The sequence below is a fragment of the Rhinatrema bivittatum genome, chromosome 2 (genome assembly GCF_901001135.1).
Source record: "Rhinatrema bivittatum chromosome 2, aRhiBiv1.1, whole genome shotgun sequence".
NCBI lineage: Eukaryota > Metazoa > Chordata > Amphibia > Gymnophiona > Rhinatrematidae > Rhinatrema > Rhinatrema bivittatum.
The window spans coordinates 594,863,941-594,881,927 of record NC_042616.1 but is presented as its reverse complement, the minus strand read 5'-3'; the positions used below and the strand labels follow the sequence as shown (position 1 = coordinate 594,881,927).

The window sequence follows — 17,987 nt, the reverse complement described above, 5'->3', positions numbered from 1 at the left end:
GGCGAATCCCCAGTACCGCGCCTTCCGGAAGACAAGTCAAGGAGAGCCCAGCGACAGCCATCCAGGGCCTCCAAGGGCAGAAGCTCACAGCGCTTCAGCCCAAACAGGAGCAGCTACCAGGCGCCCCACCCTTCGGGCAGGAATCAGTCCTTTCGGAATAAGCACAACAAAAGGGGAAACAGCTCGGGCACAGGGCCCGGCCGCACTCCGCAATGAGAATCAGCCGACCCATCCAAGGGAAGCCATAGGGGGCAGACTGGCCCTATTCTACCAAAGATGGGTCGAGATAACTTTGGACAAGTGGGTCCTAGCCATCATCCGGGAAGGGTACTACCTGGACTTCATACGCACCCCTCAGGACAAGTTTGTGGAGTCCCCCTGCCACAACCCCACCAAAAAGGCGGCAGTGGAAGTTACACTGGCCAGGCTACTGTCCCTCGAGGCCATAACTCCGGTACCTCCTCAGGAAATAAACTCTGGTCATTATTCCATATATTTTCTCGTTCCCAAGAAAGAGGGAACGTTCCGACCAATCCTGGACCTCAAATCCGTAAACCGATACCTGAAGGTCCCCTGCTTCCGCATGGAAACCCTGAGATCCGTAATAAAGGCAATACAGCCGGGAGAGTTCCTCACCTCCCTGGACCTGTCAGAGGCGTACCTACACATCCCAATTCATTGGGAACACCAGCGTTACCTATGCTTCAAGATCCTGGGCCATCACTACCAGTTCCGGGCCCTACCCTTCGGGCTAGCCACAGCACCACAGACGTTCACCAAGGTGATAGTGGTAGTGGCGGCAATACTGCGGAAGGAAGGCGTCCTCGTACATCCTTACTTGGACGACTGGCTGATCAGGGCAAAGTCACCAGAGGAAAGCATCCAATCAACCAACAGAGTCAAGTCTCTACTGGAGAGCCTCGGATGGGTGGTCAACACGAACAAGAGTTCCCTGCAGCCCTCACAATTGTTGGAGTACCTGGGGGTCCACTTCGACACCAAGGAAGACAAAGTCAGCCTGACTCCCACAAGGAGATCAAAACTGTGGAACCGGTTGCAATCCTTGTTGAGCGACCCTCGCCCCACGGCATGGGATTACCTGCAGGCCCTAGGGCTGATGGCATCCACACTGGAAGTGGTCCCCTGGGAGAGGGCCCACATGAGGCCTCTACAACACTCACTGCTGTCCCGTTGGAACCCACAGTCACACAACTACACCGTACGCTTAGCCCTTCCGGGCACAGTTCGGACCAAACTACACTGGTGGCTGCAGCCCAGCCACATGAACAGAGGCTCAAGACTATCATCCCCAACCTGGACTCTGCTAACTACAGATGCCAGTCTACGGGGATGGGGAGCACACTGCAAGGAATTAACCGCCCAAGGGCAGTGGAACACAGAAGAGGCAGGATGGAACATCAATCGCCTAGAAGCACGGGCAGTCAGACTCGCCTGCCTGCGGTTCGCCCAAAGACTCCGAGGCAAAGCGGTCAGAGTGATGTCCGACAACGCCACAACGGTTGCCTACATCAACAGGCAAGGGGGAACCAGAAGCCAACAGGTGTCACTGGAGATAAACCCACTAATGGCAAGAGCGGAAGCAAATCTACAGGAGATCTCCGCCGCCCACATCGCCGGGAAGGACAACATCACGGGGGACTTCCTCAGCAGAGAAAGTCTAGACCCAGGAGAATGGAAGCTGTCTCCCACAGCCTTCCAGATGATAGTAAACTGGTGGGGAACACCGGAAATGGATCTTCTGGCGAACAGAACCAACGCCCAAGTACCCAGATATTTCAGCCGCAAGCGGGATCTACAATCCCAAGGAATCAATGCCCTGGTGCAGGTCTGGCCACAGGGGACCCTACTATACGCCTTCCCGCCGTGGCCCCTCTTGGGCGCAATCATTCACAAGATACAGCTACACAAGGGTCTAGTTCTTCTGGTGGCCCCGGATTGGCCAAGAAGACCGTGGTACGCAGACATGAGAAGACTGCTGGCAGGGAACCCTCTACCCTTGCCCCCTCTCAGGGACCTGCTACAACAGGGTCCGATCTTCCACGAGGACCCAGCTCAATTCTCTCTTACGGTCTGGCCATTGAGAGCGGATACTCAGGGGCGGTAATAGACACCCTCCTCCGAGCACGCAAGTTCTCCACATCGTTAACATACATAAGAATCTGGAGAATATTTGAAGCCTGGTGCAAAGATCACGACATCAAGACACGTTCACTTAAAGTTCCCGTGATGCTGGAGTTCCTACAGAGCGGACTCCAGAAAGGTCTGTCCCTCAACTCCATCAAGGTACAGGTGGCAGCACTGGCATGCTTCGGCACCAGGGGCGAGAGCGATAGCCTAGCCTCTCACCCGGATGGGTCACGTTTCCTGAAAGGAGTCAAACACATTCGTCCACCTCTGAAGTAGCCAGTACCTTTGTGGAATCTCAACCTCGTCTTGGACTTCCTGTCTGGAACCACCTTCAGACCTCTTCGAGGGCTATCACTCCGTCAGCTGACCCTGAAGATTGTCTTCCTACTGGCAGTTTGTTCAGCGCGACGCATCTCTGAACTACAGGCACTGTCTTGCTGTGAACCCTTTCTTAGGTTCACTCCGGGATCCATCCAGCTGTGCACGGTACCGTCATTCCTTCCCAAAGTGGTCTCCCACTTCCATCTGAACCAGACCATCTCGCTCCCGTTGGCGGGAGCCCTGAAGAATTCGGAAGAAGCCCGTATTCTGCGTCACCTCAACGTTGGTGGAATCCTTTCCAGATACCTGGAAATGTCAGAACCCGTACGGAAGACGGACCACCTTTTCGTCCTTCACAGCGGGAAAAGACTAGGGGAAGCAGCCTCGCGGGCAACCATAGCCCGCTGGATCAAGGAAGTCATCAAGGCGGCCTACGTAGAAGCAGGGAAACCTCCGCCTCTACAGGTCAAGGCCCATTCGACCAGAGCCCAGGCAGCATCCTGGGCAGAAACAAGAATGATGTCACCCGCCAAGATTTGCAGGGCGGCGACATGGTCCTCCATCCATACCTTCTCCAGATTCTACCGTCTGGATGTTCAGGCCCGGGAGGACATGGCATTTGCAAGGGCAATACTGAGTGGGTCACAGGCAGCCTCCTACCCGGTTCAGAAGTAGCTTTTATACATCCCATTGGTTCTGAGTCCATCTGCTACACGCTAGGAAATGGAGAAATTTCTTACCTGATAATTTCGTTTTCCTTAGTGTAGACAGATGGACTCAGCAGCCCGCCCTTGGCTGCCGTCACGCATGGAATTGCAAATGATTCAAGGGTAAGCCTCTTTTAGTTTACCTAGATCGCCACCCGGCTGGGTGTCGACGCTTTCCGGTTGAGCTCCCTGGCGGTCTCCAGCTATACTCAATCGACCAGTTCAAATTAATCCAGTTAATCAAGTTATAACGTTTATATAGTTACGAAGTTATACAAGTTAATCAAATTAACCAATCGGTCAGTCAAACATATATCCACAATGCTTTGCAAGGAAGAATACTGAGGATCTGCACTTCCTGCAGGGGTATATGTACTAGGGGCTGACATCAGATTGAAATCTGATCCGTCTCCAACTGCTGGCACGAGTACACTATACCCATTGGTTCTGAGTCCATCTGTCTACACTAAGGAAAACGAAATTATCAGGTAAGTAATTTCTCCATTTTCTTTAGAGTTACATACTAGAGCAGTTACTTTTTCAAGCTGTTGCATTCATGAGAGAGACAATTTTGTAATAGCGGACGTAAAGCTAAGAGAGACAACTAGGACTAGACCATATTCATTCAAGTACTTGCTTAATCCCTTTTGATCCATTTTTTTTTAACATAGTAGGTTTGCTAGATGAGCATAATCTTTGGAAGGGAACTAGGTATGAAGTATTTTATTTATTGTCAGTTTTAGCTTATGTTTCATGGATTTTATGTCAAGAAACATGGAGCAAAGTAATTATCCTTAATCTCACATTTTATTGTGCCATTTTGTGCTATGGCAGGCTCTTTTTCTTTAGAAAGAAAAGAGGAAAAGAGCTCAAAGTGATGTTTTAGAAGGCTCAACATTGTTCATTTTCCCCAATGTGGCCCTTTCCCTATAAATGTTTTGATACACTTGAAAGTAAACGTCCATGAAATCAGGAAATGTTATGTAACTGATTTTGTTGATCTCACTGCCACCAACTGAAATATATTCATAGTAGTAGTCTTGTTTCTATATTACAAGAGGTAGATTTTATTTTAATTTTCTTTTTTTTAGCTGAATTTACCATATTTCATTTATGTTTAATTATATTCATCAAAGTTTGTTATGGTTCTAGGCATGCACCTTTTATTTAAGCAGTTAATAATAAATGATGGTATGTATTGACAGGATTCAGACAAACACCCAGGAAACTGCATTATAGTGTTCCTTTAGCACCTCAGAAATCAATTGACATATTCCCTGGAGGGATATTGCAGTTACAGGTTGTCTTTGGACCAAATAAACATGAAATTTTGCTTTTATAATAGAAAATAGTTTGTTTTATCTTTGTTTATGTTCAGTCTTGGGGAAGATTAAGCACATTGATGTGTCACCAGGCATTCTTATGGCTGCTGAGATGTACACCAAAATTTTTGATTCGTTCACAATATTTTCTAATATTGTGAAGAATCAATATTTAGAATTCTATTCTGACTAAGAGTCTAAATAATGTAACAGTGATTTTCATACTTCTAAATTATGATTTCTCTTTATGAGTATATGTATTTGGGTGTGTGTACATATTTTAATATTTTTTATTTTAATATTTTAATATTCTGCTTTTTGGGCTCTCAAGCACTGTAGTCTCTTTAGAGTTTATTTAGCCAAAACTGCAGATTTATTAGCAGTGTATTTCAGAAAGCATTAAGTGTTTTCATAGAGAATAGGTTTACAGCGAGAGCCAGCTGATGAATGTTTAGTATATATTATTACAGTAATAGATTGTGCATACTTTCTAAAATTCCTTGCAGAAAAAGCAGATGCTCACGGATGAAAGTTTATGTATTTAATCAGATTTTCATATATTTGAAGATTTAGTCCTTTTAATATTGTATTATTTTTATTTATTATTTATTTACATTTTTTATTTGCCACTCCCCAAGGTGAAAATTACAGAAAATTACAGAATGTACCACACAAAACATATCATAAGATCACCTCCATAACAAAAAATGTATCTTACAACAATAAATAAGAATAGCAAACTCAAAACCATATAATAGTATCATAAAACCAAATTAAATCTATAAAATTATTGCACTTAATAATTTTCTGTTTACTTTCCTTACAGACACTTTATAAAACTCAGGTTAAGGAACTGAAAGAGGAAACTGAAGAAAGGAATAAATACAGTCAAGAACTTCAAAAGAAATTGCATGAATTACAGAATGAAAAGTATGGTGATATTTTAAATATTCAATCCTTGTTTGATTAAAATTTCTTATAAAAAAAAGTTTTTATACATTAGTATTCTCTTTCTACAGTCTGAGAATGACTTGAGTTTTGCAAGCAGGCTTAATTATTTCTAGCTGGAATAAAGAGAATACGCCACTCACAAAAAACTTATATGGGTGTCTGCTCATAAAAGTTACTTTCTGAAAGTGAGACCTTCAGATTGCCCTCATGAGACAGCTCTAAGACTTAATGGTCATATCTACTTGAATTAATGGGTTTAAACCCCCTCTTTTAAGTTTTCAGTTTTTGTACAGTAAACATTGAGTTTGAGGATTATTCTTTCTGGATTAGAATCTTCAAACAGTTGCTTCCTGCTTTTTGATTTTGTCCGCTTCTAAAAGAATTATCTGGAACTTTGCATTCCATTGCATTGCCTTTTCCATGGGGTTTAATAATTTCAAAGGAGGTTTAGTCAAGAATACAAGAAACTAACATAAAGCAAAGTTGGCTTTATTAAAGTGACAAGATTCTTGATTGAAAATTTTGGTTAATCCTGTATAATTCCCAGACTTGTCTGGTTTTTTAGGTTGTCAGCAATGAGTATACATGCTATGAATTTGCATACTAGGGATGTACACATTCATGTTTTTTTATTTTGGAGGGGTTTAGTTTTTTGGTTTGGTTCAATGTGGTTTTTGTTTCAGAACCAACTGCAAAGGACCTCATTTATCTTGTTTTTTAACATTAGTGAAGATGAAAACTGTGAAAGAATTCAAAGGGGTACGGGATAAACAATGGATCGCTAAAGGCTAGAGGATGGAAATGGAAGAAATGAATGCATGTGGGGGTAACTTGCTGATGCAGAGGTTACTACCCTTAACCAATAAGCCTTCATACTCTTCATGCAACTCCATCATGGCTCTCTGCTTCAATGGCAGGGGGAAAAGGGTAATTGGATTTGAACAGTAACCAGCGAGGGCTCCGAGTTTCACAATCTGGGGAAACAAGTACGGGGGGTAACTTGCTGATGCTGTGGTTACCACCCTTAACCAGTAAGCCTGATATTTTAATGCAACTCCAACATTGCTCTCTGCTTCAGTGGCAAGGGCTAATTGGGAATTGGATTCAAGCAGCAACCAATGAGGGCCCTGACTTTTACGGTCTGGGAAATTGATAAGCATGGGGGTAACCTACACAGCACAGCAGGTTCTACCTTAAGCTTGCTGGGCAGAGTGGTTGGATCATTTGCTCCTTTTCTGCCGTCATTTCTGTGTTTCTATGTTTGAAACTAAAGACATCTCTACTGCATACATTTGGTCTAAAGACTTATTAACTTGCATTTCCTCATTGTCCTGCAGTCCAATCTAGACAAATGAGATATGTTCTCTTGCCAGCAGATGGAGGCAAAGACAAAAGCTCAGAACTGATTTTGTTCTCCTATAAGGGTCTGGTGCTGCCCTCAGCACTTCAGTGTTTGTCTGTCCCTCAGCAGATGCACAGACGTGTCAACTGGTGCTGCAGCTATGAGTAGGCTGCTTCAGGGAAGGCTTTAAGGCAGTTTCCAGGTGGAGCATAGGCCAAGACCTGGGGATGCACTGGGTGACTCACTCTTCCCCCTTAGGAATCGACTTCAAGGAATTTGAGTTCTTGCACCAATGAGTCAAGCACTGGGAAGGGGATTCCCAATAGCTTTTTCCCTTGGTGGATTCAGCAACAAGAACTGCGGACCAGGCTTCTAGGGTAACATTTCCCTAGTAGACTGACTTCCCAAGGCAACAAGTCAAAGGGCATCAATTTCCTTGGTAGAGCAGGAACTGAGAAAGAAAGAATGCTACAGGTAAGTCTCAGTCTGCTAGACTTGGGAGCAGGCAGGCATCAGGCAAAGAGGTATGCACCCTGCCACAGGTAAGACTGGTTGGGTTCTCCAGTTCAAGCTGGCCTCCATGCGAGAGAGTAGCGATTTGGCCTGGTTTATGCTGCCATACAACCAGTTAAATCTGTGATCAAGTTTCAGGTAATCAGATGCACTCAGTAATAGGCTGCACAAGTTCTGGAATTGTCACAGCTGTGAGAAATTGCTTTGCTGGTATTGAAGTTACAAGGCTAATTAGAAGGTTCAGAACAATCAGACAGCAGCTCTAAGGACCTAGTGTAAGCAAAAGGTCTTATGTCCTACAGAAATGTCTAAACTAAAGAAAATAACAGCAGGTGCCTAGCACCATAATGACTTGTTTGCATGAACCAAACTTCTGAAAGGAAAGTATACTGGTTTTTAGGCAAGTTTGACAGCCTTTTCACTGCCACTTTCTGCCAAAAAAAGGAAAGAGTGTGTGTGTGTGTGTAATATAATTGAAACCCCACACAAACTAATATAATTTTTTTCCAAGAACTGATTCACTACATAAAGTAAATTTCCCGTTGATAGCAGGGCTGAATTAGCCATGCTATCTGGGAGCGTGTTGCAACCGGCAAGTAGGCGGAGTTTTCTCAGTTAGCTACAGAGTTTTAAACTCTGTGCGGCTGCGCGTGCGATTCCCTTGTTTCCTCAGTCTCTTTTTTTCCGCGAGCAGACTGCACGCGGGGTTTTTCTCCTTGTCTCTGAAGGAATTTTTTCTATTTTTTCGATATTTCTTTTTGGCAGTGATGGCTCTTAAACCGTCAGGTTTTAAGTACTGCCAGTGCAGTAAAATTATGTCCATAACAGATGGACATAATTACTGCTATATATGACTGGGCCCGGAACACGACCAAGCCTCATGCCGAGACTGTGGTCGTATGTCCCCCCCGGGCCCAAAGGCAACGTGCAGAGAAGATCACGCACCTAAAGTCGCCATCGACCCAGTCTTCACCGAGACCGGCGAAGAAACCAAATCAAACAACAAAAAGACCTGCTTCGTTGGAGGGCGCCTCGGCCAGGTTAGAAATACCACCAGGGCCTCGACTCCCCTTCTTCAAAAAGCCCCCATGAGCCGCTCAGGTTACAGGAAGCTGTACCTGCTCCATCCCGCTCCTTGACGCCAAAAAAGTTGGAGCACGGAGCAAAGCGGACGAAGCATTCAGAACAGAAGAAAATTACGAAGCATTCAGCACACGGCGCATCTAAACATGGTGCATCGGAGCGCATGATGCATTGATGCAAGAAAACACGAAGCGTGCGAAGGTCTCTCAAATCATGACACATACTACACGGGCTTCGACGCTGTCTCCACTGCAGAGTCATAAACATCTTAAAAGGACACAAAAAACAAAGCACATACAGACAGCACCTTCCACACACAAAATACTGTCTGGTCACTCTACTTCTTCAAGAAGACCTGAGACAGACTCCGAAGTGGAAGTAGAACTCGTCTCTGACCATGACTCTGAGACCTCTCAGGAACATTCACTTAGTGGGGAGTCTATATTGGATTGGTCCTCGCACAGTAGACCAGAATCCCCTCGTCTTGCACATAAACCAGGCCTGCCTCCTCAGGATTTCATCCTAGCGGCACCTCCTCCCGGTCCAGCTCCATCTCCAGGACCTTCATAGCCTCAACAAAAGCATCTTGCATCCAAAGCAATGCTACAAATTTCACAGGCATTGAATACTTTTTTCCAGGATCTAGAGTTTGCGCATCCTTAGCTTCCATTGCGCCTTCCCAACCTTCACCACCTGCTTCACAGAGTCATATACTTCCGACTCAGCCATCTGCACCATCTCCAATCCCCAAAAGACCTGATAGTCCAGATTCTCGATGGACATCATCATCGCCTGGTTCATCCACCGGGCCTATCTTCCGGCCCTCCAGAAGGTCTTCCAAACCTTATTCCCCACCAGAAGACCTGTCCTATGCAAAGTTAATCGAGAAAGTAGGAATTCTACTAAATGTAGAAACGGGGAATGTCCCTGATCCCAGGTCCGAGGTTCTAGGAATACTAAAAAATGTTTAAATGTCTCCAGAGCCAATGGCCCACCACCTCAAACGGTTTTGGATGCAGTTCTCTGCAAAATGTGGGAGAAGCCCTTTTCCACCACAGTTGCATCGAGAAAGACTGACCCCTAAAATACTGAATGCGTAATTCAACCATCTACGACTCCACGCAATTACCTCACAACTCAATTGTAGTGGAATCTGCATTATCAAAAGCAAAACGGACAAAACTTCATGCCAATTCACCCCCAGGGTGAATTGGCATGAAGTTTATGGACGACTTCGGCCGTAAGGTGTACCATGGACGACAACTTCGGCCATAAGGTGTACCATGGACGACTTCGGCCGTAAGGTGTACCATTCTTCCATGTTAACAACAAAAATTCAACACCATCAATTCCAATACTTGTTTGAATGTCTTCAAAAGTTACATCCCATCTGTTTAGCTTCGAATAACACCTTACCACAACCCTTTACAGACATTGAAGAGGGTCTTCGGCATTTACTCAGGTCTGTTTACGAGTCCTTTGAGTCTTCCGCAAGATCTTCGGCTGCAGCTATAGCAGCCTGGTGAATGACCTGGTTAAGAGCGAGCGCAGTTAGGGAAGACGTTCATGACAAGTTGGCTGATATACCCTGTATGGGAGATAATCTCTTTGGAGATAAATTTGGAGAAACTGTTACCCATTTAAAAGAACAGAGTACTGCTCTACTATCACTAACATCTCCAATGGACCCCGTACATCTTCCCGGAAATTCTACCCTTCCTTTAGGAAAAGATCCTATTCAAGGGCACCTTTTAAACCATACCATACCTATCGATCACAGCAATATACCCATCAAAGGTATCAATCTCAGCCTCATCAATCCCGGGGGTGCTCTCATCAACAGCGGCCACAGAAACAAACGCCAACAGTTCCTCAAAAACAGACACATTCTTTTTGAGCTACCCCGAGCCGCCTCCACCACCATACATAAGGGGTCGTCTTCAACATTTCTATACCAATTGGGAGGTGATTACCTCAGACCGTTGGGTATTAAACATCATCAAAGAGGGTTATCGACTAAATTTTATGAATATTCCACCCCTCCCCTATGTATCTCCGCTCTGAAGTACATCAGCCCACTCACTTTATCTTCAAGAACAGTTACAAAATCTACGGGATCAGAAATCCATTCAAAGAATTCCAATGTTACAGCAAAAACAGGGATTCTTCTCCCATTATTTTCTCATCCCAAAAAGGTCCGGAGGTCTTTGTCCCATCTTAGATTTATGGAACCTCAACAAACACATTCAAAGAGAAAAATTCAAAATGACCTCTCTCGAGAGTATCCTACCCCTCCTACAACCCAACAACTGGCTATGTTCCATAGACTTAAAGGATGCGTACTCCCACATACCCATGCACCCTTCTTGCTGGCACTACCTTTGCTTTCAGGCTCAAAACAACCACTATCAATACAAGGTTCTACCCTTTGGCCTGTCTTCAGCCCCGAGAGTATTCACAAAATGTTTAGCTGTGGTGGTGGCTCACCTCAGACAACCAGATTTTTCCCTATTTGGATGACTGGCTTTTAGTGGCCTCGGAGGCAACTCTGCGAGCTCACGCATTCCAAACCATCAAATGTCTTCAGACATTGGGCTTCCTAATCAATTACGAGATGTCAAACCTACAACCGACCCAAACACTACAGTTCATTGGAGCGCTCATCAACACATTGGAAGAGAGAGCATACCTTCCGCATGAAAGGATTCAAACTCTATCCTCCCTAGCTCAACGTATATATAGTCCCATGCATCGGCACGTCAAGTCCTCCAACTGCTGGGTCATATGGCAGCAGCTATCCATGTGGTTCCTACACGAGACTACACATGCGCCGTTTACAATGGGGCCTCAAGAAACAATGATCCCAGTACCTGCAACCGCTCTCTACCAAAATACGACTTACCACACAGATACGCATGGACATTCAATGGTGGATGTCCCCCACCAACCTATCCTCAGGAGCTCCCTTTCGATTGCCCCTGCATCAGCTCACACGACGGACGCCTCCAGAAAGGGCTGAGGAACCCATCTGTCCAATCTAAAGACTCAAGGTCTCTGGTCTTCTCAAGAGTGCACACACCAAATCAACCTCCTGGAACTTAGAGCCATCTGGAGAGCACTACAAACCTTCTTTCTCAAGTTCAGGGAAAGAATCTCATGTTGTACAAAAATAACCAGATCGTAATGTTCTACATAAACAAGGAGGGAGGTTCAGGTTCATGAATACTATGTTGGGTAATCATACACAAAGTGTCTCTACAAGCCACTTACCTGCCAGGTCTAGACAATGTCACGGCGGATCGCTTCAGCAGAATTTTTCATCCACACGAATTGATTTTGAATCAACAAGTAGCAACCAACTTATTTCAACGCTGGGGCTACCCGATAATCGATCTCTTTGCAACAGAGAACAACCGTCAGACACAAAACTTTTGCTCAATTTACCCGAGCAAGTTTCATCACGCTCCAGATGCCTTCCTAATTCCATGGATGGGAGGTTTAATGTATGCTTAACCTCCCATTCCGCTAATATCAAGGACTATTCAGAAATGCATCCAAGGCATAGCAGATCTCATCCTCATAGCTCCGGCATGGCCGAGACAACCATGGTATGTGTATCTCATGCGACTCTCCATACACCTGCCAATTCCACTAGAGAACCATCCATGTCTTGTTGCGTCCGTCGGTCACAGATGGCTGCGACCACTCTGCCTTACCACTTTTTCTCCCCTTTCACTCTCTTTGGGCAAGATGGCTGCCTCCGGTGCTGAGGGCCTCGGCATTTCCAAACCAGCATGGGCATCCCCATCCGCCATGCTCACTCCCGTGGCCTCCTAGGACGCGAGCGCGCACATCTCCTATGCTCAAATACACGTCATGGCGGGAACCTTGGGGGCGGCCCCACCGCATGACGTCAGTACCTCTGGGTATATCTAGCCTCCACCTCTGCTACCACCTTGAGTTAGCAAAGACGTCGCTTCGCTACTCTGACTGCTCTAAGCTGCTCACTTAGATGCCGCTTTCACTCTAAGGGCCTCGCTCCAGCAAGAAGCTCTAGACACCCGCTCCTCGGGGGTCTCTTGCTTCCAACTTCCCTTCGGGGCTCCTCACTAACTAAGACAACCGCTCCTCGGGAGTCTTTCTCTCTATTCTACTTTCAGGATATTGGATCTTTGGGTATTCGCTCCTCAAGAGCCTATCTACCTTTATATCCTGCACCACGGACCTTCGGTCCCACCATTCTACCAGCAGGAAGACACCTTCATTCTGTGAATACCTCCACCCAACAGCCACAGCGTTACCCGCACTGCGGGCTCCTGCCTGTCGTGAAGATCTGGGTGAGACTATACTTTCGAGCCTGTTGAACATACTGGCACTTCGTGGATCAGTGCCTTACCTTCCTGCTTTCACCAACTATCTACAGCAGTACAATAAAGACTCTATCCATACTATGTCTGCTATGTGTGTCAACCTATCGCAGTGGTTCCCCACGGGGCTCCTCCCTGTGGGCAGAGTCATCTCCATTGCGACCAAGGGTCCACAATGCCACAGACACAACAGATTGCTAACTCCATGGACTCAGCTCAGCTCGCAGCCATGCAGGCCATCCCTGGCCTAGCCCAGCGGATCACAGAGCAACAAAAGTCTTTGGAGAGCCTAGCTACTGCCTTCATTCAGTTACACGCTCACTGAACTCTTCAGCTCCTCCTGTGAAGGAATTGCTGTCGCCAGTGGTAACCCTTAAGACCACTGTACCTTTATCCACACCTACCCGCTTTATGGGTGAAGCAAAGATGTGCAGAGGGTTCATTAATCAATGCAGCATGCATTTTGCATTACAGCCTACCCTCTTTCCCACTGAAGCTTCAAAGATCACCTACATCCTGTCGTTCCTTGAAGGACAAGCCCTGGCCTGGGCTTCACCGTTATGAGAACGTGAAGATCCTATCCTGGATGACCTACCAGGATTTCTACAACTGAAGTCTGTGTTTGATGACCCGGCTCGCCAGACCATTGCTGGATCTGCTTTGCTCAACCTTCAGCAAGGTAACAAGCCACTTACAGACTTTGCTATTGAATTTAAGACTCTAGCATCTGAACTACATTGGGACACTGGATGCTTACGTGCCATATTCATGGAGGGTCTCAACTCTCGCATAAAAGATGAATTAGTGGCTTGCGATTTGCCTGATTCTCCTGAGTCCCTGATGGAACTAGCAGGGAGAATTGACCGCTGTATCCGCGATCGTACTCAAGAGGCTAAGAGTCCACGAAAGTCTACAGTGGGGGCTAACCATCCTAAACCTGTGCCTATTGCTTCAAGCTTACCGTCTGCACCCCTAGAGGAGGAAGAGCCTATGCAACTAAGCCAAAGCCACTTGACCTCTAAGGAGAGACGTTATCGCAAGCGCATGAAGTTGTGCATGTACTGTGGCCAATCGGGTCATGCAGTCCAAATCTGTCCCATTTGTCCGAAAGACTGACGGGCCTGGGATCTGCAGGAGGACGTCTCCTGGGCCTCACCTCTCCTACTCCTCCATTATCATTACCAGTATCTCTGCTTTGCGGAGGTCTCGAATTTCAGACTCTCACTCTCATTGTCTCTAGTGCCGGAGGTAATTTTATTCTGAAGTGTTTGGTTGAATACCTACGAATTCCTACCACACCAATAGCTAAGCCTTTGCTATTGTCATCCATCCATGGAGAACCACTTCCTAGAGAAGTTTCATTGACCACCCAGGCCATCGGCCTGCGTACTGGAGCTCTAAACTCAGAATCAATTTCTTTTCTGATGTTGGAAAAAGCCATGTATCCGGTGGTATTGGGTCTGCCGTGGCTTCAAGACCATATGCCACAATTTAATTAGGCTGCCTTGGAACTGTCCTGGTGGGGACCAGACTGTCATGGTCGGTGTCTTGCTGAAGTTTCACCGCTCATCTGCATGCCCACTACCCCATCATTACCTAGCTTACCTCCACAATACACCTTCTTCTTGGATGTTTTCTCTAAGCAAGCAGCTGATGTTCTTCTGCCAAACAGAGAGTTCGATTGTGCCATAAATCTGAAGCCAAATTCAGAACCTCCCAAAGGAAGTGTTTACCCTCTTTCAGTAGCTGAGACCAAAGCTATGTCTACCTACATACAAGAAAATCTACAGAAGGATTTATCAGACCTTCCAAATCTCCTGCTGGTGCAGGCTTCTTTATTGTAGGATAGAAGGATGGCACCTTACGCCCCTGCATCGACTAAGGGGTCTGAATGAGATTACCATCAAGGACAGGTACCCCCTGCCCTTAATATCTGAACTGTTTGATAGACTCCAAGGGGCCAAAATATTCTCCAAATTGGACCTAAAAGGAACTTACAACTTGGTGCATATTCGAGAAGGAGACGAATGGAAGACTGCTTTTAACACCGATGATGGACACTTTGAATACCTCGTCATGCCCTTAAGTAACACACCTGCAGTCTTTCAAAATATGATGAACAATATCTTACGGGACTTACTGTATCAATGCGTAGCAGTATATCTTGATGATATACTGATCTTTTCTCAGGATCTGCAAAGTCATCAGGAGGATGTTAAGAAAGTCCTAAGACACCTGCGTGAGTACCACCTTTACGCAAAGCTTGAGAAGTGTGAATATCTCAGAGAAGCTGTACCCTTCCTGGGATTTATTGTTTCTAAGAATGGTTTTCAAATGGACCCCAAGAAACTTGAGAGTATCCGGGACTGGCCTCAACCCACAGGCCTGAAGGCATTGTGTCGCTTCTAGGATTTCACCAATTACTACCGATCCTTTATTAAAAACTACTCATCATTGACAGTCCCTCTAACTGCTATGACCAAGAAGGGGGTAACCCTGCCAATTGGTCTCCAGAAGCCATCTCAGCCTTCCTGACGCTCAAAGAGGCTTTTCAAAAGAAGCCAATCCTTCAAAAAGGAACTCAAAACTTGGATATTCAGACAAACTTTCACAGATGATGTTGGCTAAGCATACATCAAACACACACACCAGAGACTCAATGACTTTACCCTGTTTTTTGTCACGAAATTTATGCAACAGTACTCGTTTGTACCCTGATTAGACAATGTTTATACACTGTTAGACCTGTTTAACCTCGACTATTTCTTCAACATTTTTGTTGCGTTTAGTTATTATGTGCCCATTTATATCGTTCTTTGTCTGTATCAAGTTGTTATTCTGTAAACCGGAGTGAAGGCAGATTGCTATACTTCGGTATATAAAAGACTTCAAATAAATAAATAAATAAATAAAGCCATGTCTTTGCCACCCTGATTCACACCATCCTTTCATCGTGGAGGTCGACGCATCCGACGTTGGTATGGGGGCGGTTCTAAGTCAGTACAAGCGAATCCAATGTGCTCCATCCTTTCTCCTTCTTTTCTAGGCGATTCTCGCCTGCTGAGAGAAACTATGGGATAGGAGACAAGGAGCTTCTCGCGATCAAGCTGGCTTTTGAAGAGTGGCGTCCCTGGCTAGAAGGCGCACAACACCAAATAGTAGCATACACCGATCACAAGAATCTGAAGTACCTTCAACATGCTCAATGACTCAACCACCGTCAAGCAAGATAGTCTCTGTTTTTCAACATATTCGACTTCCTTCTGAAATACCGTCCAGGAGAGAACAACACCCAGGCTGATGCCCTATCATGCTCCTTCTCACCTCAGGATGTGCCGGATGAACCCCATCATATCATCAATCCCGAAAGAGTGGGTCTCGCAGCCACCTACACGGTACCTGCTGGGAAGACGGTGGTGGCCAGAAGTTTAAGAAAAAGACTGTTGAAATGGGCACACGATTCCCGTCTGGCAGGCCATCCAGGACAGAGTTGTACCTTAGCAATGTTAAAGATACTATTGGTGGCCAATCAAGAAGAAGGATGTGCAAGCGTACGTGGGTTCCTGCGCTGTCTGTGCCAAGCAAAAGCCACCACCCGGGCGTCCTTGGGGCCTATTACAGCCTCTACCATCACCGGATGAACCATGGACCATATCGCTACCGATTTCGTAGTGGACCTGCCATCATCCAACGGCAATAACACCACATGGGTTACGGTCGACCATTTCCCTAAAATGGCACACTTTCTAGCATTACCAGGATTACCCTCTGCTACTGAGTTAGCAAAACTCTTCATTAAACACATTTTCCGTCTTCATGGGATGCCTAAACATATCCTATCTGACAGAGGAGTGCAATTTACTGCAAAGTTTTGGAGACCATTATGTCAGAAATTTGACATAGTCTTGGACTTAACCTCTGCCTACCATCCTCAGTCTAACGGTCAGACTGAGAGGATGAATAGGACCCTGAAACAATTTCTGAGATGTCAACTCTAGACAGAACGACTGGGCTGAATTACTGCCTTGGCAAATTTGCCATCAATTCACAGCCTGCTTCTTCAAAGGTGTCTTCCCCTTTCCAGCTTGTCTACGGGAGACACCATTACCACTCCGCTGCCAATTCCATTGTCAGTAGCATCTCCTCCTGCTGCCCAGGCTACCGCAGCAGAATTATCCCAACTTTGAAGACAGACCGAAGGAGCTCCTCCTTAAGCAGGACAAAGGGCAAAGAGAACCTATGATGCTCATCATCAAAAGGCACCCCAGTTTCAGCCTGGAGACAAGGTTTGGTTAAGCACCAAGTACTTCTGACTTAAGCTTCCTTCTGCAAGATTTGCTCCTCGCTTTGGTGGGACTTTCGCAGTCCTTCGACGATTAGGAAATCTAACCATACAGTCTAGAACTGCCTCCCATCAATGAAGATACACAATGCAATTCATGATATCTCTACTAAAGCCAGTGATACTCTCCGAGTTCTCCAAGAAAGAGCCCAGAGCCTACCAGCCTGGATACAGAAGATACATTGAATATGCGTAGACGACATCCTTGATATACGTAGAAGAGGCAAGACTTGGAGTACCTCATCTCTTAAGAACTATGGCCCAGAGGAAAACTCCTGGGAACCACTGGCCAATATTAGACAAGGAGATGGTACGTCAATTCCACCTGGCACACCCACGCAAGCCCAGACCACCTGGAAGAGGTCATGGAGGGGGCCCTTTGAAGGGAGATACTGTTGTGTCCATCAGTCGCAGACGGCTGCGACCTCTCTGCCTTACCTCTTTTTCTCCCCTTTCACTCTCTTTGGGCAAGATGGCTGCTTCCAGTGCCAAGGGCCTCGGCGTTTCCAAACCAGCATGGGCGTCCCCATCTGCCATGCTCACTCTTGTGGCCTCCTAGGGCGCGAGTGCGCACATCTCCTACGCTCAATTACACATCATGGCGGGAACCTCGGGGGCGGCCCCACCGCATGACGTCAGTACCTCCGGGTATATGTAGCCTCCGCCTCCGCTACCACCTTGAGTTAGCAAAGACTTCGCTTCGCTACTCTGACTGCTCTAAGCTGCTCGCTAGACCACCGCTTTCACTCTAAGGGCCTCGCTCCAGCAAGAAGCTCTAGACACCCGCTCCTCGGGGGGTCTCTCGCTTCCAACTTCCCTTCGGGGCTCCTCACTAACTAAGACAACCGCTCCTCGGGAGTCTTTCTCTCTATTCTACTTTCAGGATATTGG

The 17,987-nt window shown here is 46.2% G+C and overlaps 1 protein-coding gene across 1 annotated transcript in view; it reads left to right on the top strand.

Annotated features, from left to right (window-relative positions):
- ROCK1 (Rho associated coiled-coil containing protein kinase 1) overlaps positions 1 to 17,987 on the top strand; it is a 491,909-nt gene that overhangs the window by 408,290 nt on the left and 65,632 nt on the right. The window contains 1 exon segment of the mRNA XM_029591102.1: positions 5,325 to 5,428. Coding sequence (XP_029446962.1) covers positions 5,325 to 5,428 — 104 coding nt within the window.